The 7,045-nt window shown below is 30.1% G+C and overlaps 1 protein-coding gene across 1 annotated transcript in view; it reads left to right on the top strand.

Annotated features, from left to right (window-relative positions):
• The window catches only part of LOC127158529 (H-2 class I histocompatibility antigen, Q9 alpha chain), a 10,495-nt gene extending 4,113 nt beyond the window's left edge, over positions 1-6,382 (top strand). Inside the window, exons 3-8 of the mRNA XM_051101614.1 lie at positions 3,562-3,837; positions 4,552-4,845; positions 5,459-5,557; positions 5,642-5,659; positions 5,784-5,842; positions 5,932-6,382. Coding sequence (XP_050957571.1) covers positions 3,562-3,837; positions 4,552-4,845; positions 5,459-5,557; positions 5,642-5,659; positions 5,784-5,842 — 746 coding nt within the window. The 3' untranslated portion in view covers positions 5,932-6,382. The remainder of the gene's footprint in view (positions 1-3,561; positions 3,838-4,551; positions 4,846-5,458; positions 5,558-5,641; positions 5,660-5,783; positions 5,843-5,931) is intronic.
• The last annotated feature ends 663 nt before the right edge of the window (positions 6,383-7,045 follow it).

The following is a 7,045-nucleotide window of genomic DNA, read 5'->3' as shown; positions in this document are numbered from 1 at the left end:
CACCAAGGATGTGTTAAATTGATCAAAAGTGGTAGTGTAGATTTACATTGTTAGAAAAGATTTATATTTTGAATAAATGCTGTTCTTTTTAACTTGTTGTTCATCAAAGAATCCTGAAAAGAAAAAGAATCACAGGTTCCAAAAAAATATTTGGCAGCACAACTGTTTCCAACATTGATAATTCTAATAATAAATCAGCATATTATAATGATTTCTGAAGGATCATGTGACACTTAAGACTGGAGTAACAGCGCAAATTCAGCATTGCATCACAGGAATAAATTATATTTTAAAGTTTATTAAAATAAAAAACATTGTTTTATATTGTAATAACATTTTGCAATATTACAGTTTTTTTCTGTATTTTTGATCAAATAAATGCAGCCTTGATGAGCATAAGAGACTTCTTTAAAAAACATTACAAGTCTTACTGATCCCAAACTTTTGAGCGGCAGTGTATTTACAATGTTTTTAATTTCTCATGTAATATTGCAAAATGTTATTACAAAACAGATTTACATTTATCTTTTTTTATTTTAATATACTTTAACTTATAATTTTTTTGAGTGATGCCAAAGCTGAATTTTCATCATGTTGTTTACTCCAGTCTTAATTTCCATCAATGACAGACTTCAGAAATCATTTTAATATGCTGCACTGTCTCTTTATTATTACATGGATCTGAAATCAGGTTGCTCCAAACTCTTTATATTTTTGAAACTTTATTTTTTTTCAGACATTGTTTTGATCACCAAAAGGTTATTTTGAAGGGATGGATGATGTCTTTATTTAAAATATACTGGTAAAAATTCTCCCCATGATAACAATATAGTCTGTTGTTTAAAAGTTTAAAGTCTATTTGTTTTCATATTTCTGTTTTTTTTTTGCAAAGAAATTAAGATTTTTATTCACCAAGGATGTGTTAAATCGATCAAAAATGATAGCGTAGATTTACATTGTTGGAAAATATTTATATTTTGAGTAAATGCTGTTCTTTTTATTGCATTATACTTGTTGTTCATCAAAGAATCCTGATGAAAGAAAAAGAATCACAGGTTCCATGTTTAAAACATATTTGGCAGCACAACTGCTACAGCGATAACTTGATCATTCTCCATAATAATTTCCTGGAGCATATTAGAATGATTTGCTGAAGTATTAATTAAACAGTTAAGACTGGAGTAACAGCACAAATTTAGCATTGCATCACAGGAATAAATTATATTTTAAAGTATATTAAAATAAAAACCATTATTTTGTATTGTAATAACATTTTGCAATATTACTGTTTTTTTCTGTATTTTTGATCAAATAAATGCAGCCTTGATGAGCATAAGAGACGTCTTTAAAAAACATTACAAGTCTTACTGATCCCAAACTTTTAAGCGGCAGTGTATTTACAATGTTTTTAATTTCTCCTTTACTTTACTTACAAGAAGAAACAACAAACAAATTTATTGATGTATCTTTTTTTTCTTTTTGAGATTCTTGTGCCTTTCATGTTTTCTTGTGCACATATCACTTGAATTAAGCTGCTAGTTGCACTTGTTTGTTAATAATTGTTCATTTATGAAAACACCTTGTTATTAGTTTATACCTGCACTTGTTGACCAGTTAAAAAATATGTGAAAAAATGGAAAAGGTGCTGTTAATTTTCTACCAGGACATTATCCGTTAAGTTGTAACCAAAAAAAACAAAAAAACGTAATTTTAAAATAATACAGAAATGCTTCAAATAATTACATTTGTCTTATTTTCAAAAAAATAAATGTATGCATATTTATATTTTAATTTTATTATATTTATTTTTTAGTTTTATTAACAAATCTAAATAAACATTTCTAATCATATTCATAATTTTTTTTTTTTTTTTACTTTGAGATTTGAGTGATCTATATGTGTATTTTATGCAGTTTTGTATTGTGATATCATAATGATGTCATCACACAATGACATCACAACGTCATTTAGCAGTTTTTAGCAACAAATTGTCCTGCCTTTAGCAACTTTCACTGAAAATTAGTTGGCAACACTGCATATCACCCATCCCTAATTTTGACATAATTGTGTGTATTTCAGTGTGTTGTCTGAAGCGGCTCAGCGTATGCGTACAGCCAAATGTGCAACCTTTCAAACTACACTTCACTGCAGCGTTTAGGTGGAATCTCTTTAAAAACTGTTGGCTGTTGTTCTCACTACATTGCATTGTTATATTTCGTAAACGTTTTACCTGCCAACTGGCGACTGACACTGTTACATAAAACACGCTGATTTTTACTTGCATTTGGCACTTGGCGAGTGTTAATTTGATCTCTGTGTGATCAATCAAACTGAAAATAAAACATGTTACTTTTTGTAAGAAATGAACTTTAGCTTTTAAAACAGAAAGAAAATTTAAAATACTTCAGAGCAGATGCTTTTTAAACTGAGATGAAAATATTAGAATTTTTTTTTATCATAATTATTGCATAAAATGTTCATTAGTAGAAATGAAATTCTCTCAAAACAGAGGAGAAAAAATAATGTGTACCGGCAAATACAAAAGAAAAAATATTATTGAACAAAAATGTATTATATTAATTTTACTAAATATAAAAAAATGAGATAATAAATTAGATAATAAATTAGAAAATATTAGAAAAAAATGTATTTTCAATGGGAAAAGAATATTATCATAATTATTATATAAATATTAATTAGTAAAAACAAATACAATTAGATGAGCTAAAAATATTGAAAAAAAAATGTTTCAATGGGAAAAATATTATCATAATTATTGCATAAATATTAATTAGTACCATGAAATTCTCTCAGAATGCAAAATAAAAAAAATATATTATCTAACAAAAAATATATTACATTAATTTTGCTGAAAATTAATTTTGCTAAAAATGTGTGAGCAGAGACGCTTTAGATTAGATAAAAAAAAAATAGAAAAATATATTTTTGATGGGAAAAAATATTATCATAATTATTGCATAAATATTAATTAATGCCATGAAATTCACTCAAAATACAAAATAAAATAGAAAAAATATTATCAAACCAAAATATATTACATTGACTTTACTGAAAATAAAAGAAAGTTACATTTCCTTCTAGAAAGTTACATTAATTTTGTTGCTCACGTGTGAACAAAAATCTGCACAAGATCTAATTTTTTTGTATCCGTTCAGAGCCACTTTCAGATGTGGTTTTAAATCAGATACGTATCTGATATCTGGATGTCTGACCTGTTTCTAAATACATAATTCCACTGAAATAGCTCACATTGATTTTTACTTTCATCTTTTACTTAATAACCTTGAGCCATCGCATATTTTGATGTTGTGAACTCAGCACACACACAGGCACAAGATTCATGTTTATATGCAGGCATTTTTGTCTATTCACTTTTATTGGCTGCTTGTATATATTAGAACCAGCCAGTTCCAATAGCTTTCCTTTAATTGCTGTCATCTTTATGTGGATGTTTAGTTTTGTGTAGAAAAAGAAGACCAGAGTATGTTCTGCTTAACGGTGAGTGTAATATAATTATCTGTGTTTATTTCCTCTTCTCAGGTGTTCATACATTCCAGGAGATGTACGGCTGTGAGCTGGATACTGATGGCACCAAACGAGGATACTGGCAGTATGGCTATGACGGAGAGGACTTCCTCAGCCTGGATAAGAGCTCCCTCACCTGGACTGCTGCTAAAGATCAAGCTATGATTACCAAGAACAAATGGGATGCTGACAATGCTGATAGACAATACGTGAAGGCCTACCTGGAGAATGAATGCATTGAGTGGCTGCAGAAGTATGTTGGTTATGGCAAGAGCACTCTGGAGAGAAAAGGTAGGAATATCAGTTGTTTTGATACTTTTGTTACTCCTATTTTGAGAGACCTTTTGTTTTTCAGAAACAAATATCCTTCTAAACGTCTGATAATACATAAGTCTCATTTATACTCTCTGCATAAAGTAAAAAATAAACAAAACAAACAACACACATTTCTTTGCAATCATAAAAATGAACAGAGATAGGATAGGAATGTCCAACATGATAGTTATCATTTTTTACATCATGGTAAAGCTATTGAGCTTTTGATCATTAGGACTACATCAACAGACAATGAGAAGAAATGTGTTAACAAACAGACTGTGCATGAAACATCATCTATAGTGGCATTAGTAAACATCATGAAAATTAGTAAATATTATGTTATATTAATTGTAGTTGTAAAACTATTTTAAGTATTACTGCAAAAACAATGGAATTCACAGAATTTTTACTATCTTCCTCAAAAGTGCTCTTTGTATGGACCCAGTACCCTGAAAGCAACTTTTCTGACTAATAAAAGATATACAGTTACACATCTAAGATAATTTAATAATTTAATTTAATTTCCTCTTTTTACCACTCATTTGTAATTACAGATGTTCATTTAATTTGTGTTTTACAAAAATATTAAAATGATCAAATTGTAACAGTTATCACTGTTTGCTTCAGTAGTCATTAGAAAATAATTGTTCATGTTTGAATTTGGATCTTAATGTCATCTTTATACAGATGCACCTAAGGTGTTCCTGCTGCAGAAGGACACATCCTCTCCAGTTTTGTGTCAAGCTACAGGTTTCTACCCCAGCAACATAATGATGACCTGGCAGAAAAAGGGTGAGGAGCATCATGAGGATGTGGAGGTTGGTACAACACTGCCAAACCCCGATGGAACCTTCCAGAAGACCATCACCCTCTCAGTGGAGGAGTGGAAGAACAACAAAAATGACTACAAATGTGTGGTTCAGCATGTGGGAGCAGCGAAGGAGATTTTTGTCACTGTGGATGATATACAGTCCAACCCAGGTATGTACATGAAAGTTCATGTCGCATGAAAAATCTTTCTTATCAGATATTCCAAGTGAGATATGTCATATGCATCTATTTTTTTCCTATATTGCACATTCTAATTGTCCTATTAATTGACTGACTTTAGGCTGTGATCCAGCCATGACAAACACTTCTATATGTGACCCTGGACCACAAAACCAGTCATAAGTAGCACAGGTATATTTGTAGCCTTAGTCAATACATTGTATGGGTCAAAATTATAATTTCTTTTATGCCAAAATCATTAGGATATTAAGTAAAGATCATGTTCCATGAAGATATTTTGTAAATTTCATATAAATATATCAAAACCTTTTTTGATTATTAATATGCATTGCCGTCATTTGGACAACTTTAAAGGTGACTTTCTAAGTATTTAGATTTTTTTTTTTGCACCCTTAAGATTCTAAATTTTCAAATAGTTGTATCTCGCCAAATATTGTCCTAACAAACCATACATCAATGGAAAGCTTATTTATTCAGCTCAATTAAAAATTGATTTATGACTGGTTTTGTGGTCCAGGGTCTCACATTTTTATTTCCAAGTTTGTTTGTTTCTAACTTGAATGGTTATGCTATTTGATTACAGGTTCTGACAATACAATTGTAATCGCTGTGGGCTGTGTTGTGGGCTTTGTTGCTCTCCTAGCTGGCATAGTTGGACTCATTGTTTGGAGGAAGTCCAATGGTAAGCACTTATTTTTGTAATTTTATTGATATAGCAAAGTGTTACCAGATATCTCAATATTAATCAAATTCTGTTTCTCTGCAGGCTATGGGAGGGCAAGCAGTAAGTATTACAATTCAATTCAGTATTACTTCTTATAGACTAACATAGACTGAAAGCAATTTGATTTCCTAACAAACTGTTCAAAAGAAAAATGTCTTATAATGTTATCCCTTTTGTCTTGTAGCCAAAGATTCTGATTCTGAAAATTCAGATCAAGCACTGGAAAAAGTAACTGGCAAATAGGTAAGTTTCAGTAAATGCTTATAATGGAAAGTTGTATAATGCGCATGTTTGTAGGTCACTGTCTTATCACTGAAATTTTCCTTTGATAGAGAATAGCATGAAGAAGTTGGAGGATGAGGATTCTGAATGTGGCATGTCCTCAGCATAATTTTTTTTCCCCCATCAATTCATTACAAATGTTCTGGTTTTGGTTTATTTCTGATTGTTTCTATGAATCCTTGAATCCTGTTAAAATCACAACAGAACTTAATAGTTATTTAAATAATTTCTGGAGGAGCTGTTATTTTCAGAAAGGGCTTAATAACGTGTAATTCACCATAACAACTTTTTTCTTAACTTTCTAAAGTACATGTTGTAGTACATCATAACATCATAAAGTGGTTCAAATATATAATGAAACTAAATGTGATTGTAATATTGTTTAGTGGGTGAATCTGTCAGTGCTGCTGCATAAATCTGAAGCTTTAGCTATGAAAACGCACCAATCCACAGATCTTTTCACACTCTGTTAGCTTTCCTTCCCTTAGATAAATGTAATTGTTTTTTGTTATTATTTTACATATTCTGTGATAAGTTAATTGTAAGAGTTGGTGATTGGTTGTTAACAGTTTAATTATAATTGACTACTTATGTATTTGTTTGATTTTACATTTAAGTTCAATTTGCTGTATATTAGGTAAAAATATACTTTTGCATCACTGTCTGTACATGATTCTAAGGGGTAAATGTAAGAATCTTTTAAAGAAAGTTTCTTGATGTTGATATTTGAACAATTTGTATGAGAAAAAATTGTATATTCCAAATTTAAATAAAATATAAATTCCCTAATGTCTGTGTTCTTGTTTAGATGTATCACTGGTTGATAGCCTGTTTGCATGGATGAGCATTGAAAACCAAAGTAAAAGCAAGTCATGTTTCTTTCCAACCCTATGGGATCAAATTTCAGTCAAATGTATTGCGGTAACAGATCGAAAAATAATAAGCGTAAATTAAAAAAATTAAAAGACTTGTAAAATTATAACGCACAAAAATGAAAAATAGATGCAAAGTTATTCAGAAAAACAAACAAGGCGCTCACGGGTCGAAAAATAATAAGCGCAAATTCAAAATGTAAACCCATTACAAATTATATTGCGCAAAACTGAAACAGGAATTCAGCATTTTTCGAGTCACAAACAAAATCAGGTTTTCCGCTCATATTTT

The sequence above is a fragment of the Labeo rohita genome, unplaced genomic scaffold, assembly GCF_022985175.1.
Source record: "Labeo rohita strain BAU-BD-2019 unplaced genomic scaffold, IGBB_LRoh.1.0 scaffold_155, whole genome shotgun sequence".
NCBI classification, from domain to species: domain Eukaryota; kingdom Metazoa; phylum Chordata; class Actinopteri; order Cypriniformes; family Cyprinidae; genus Labeo; species Labeo rohita.
Note: the sequence above shows the minus strand (reverse complement) of the source record. Positions and strands in the feature narration are given on the sequence as shown.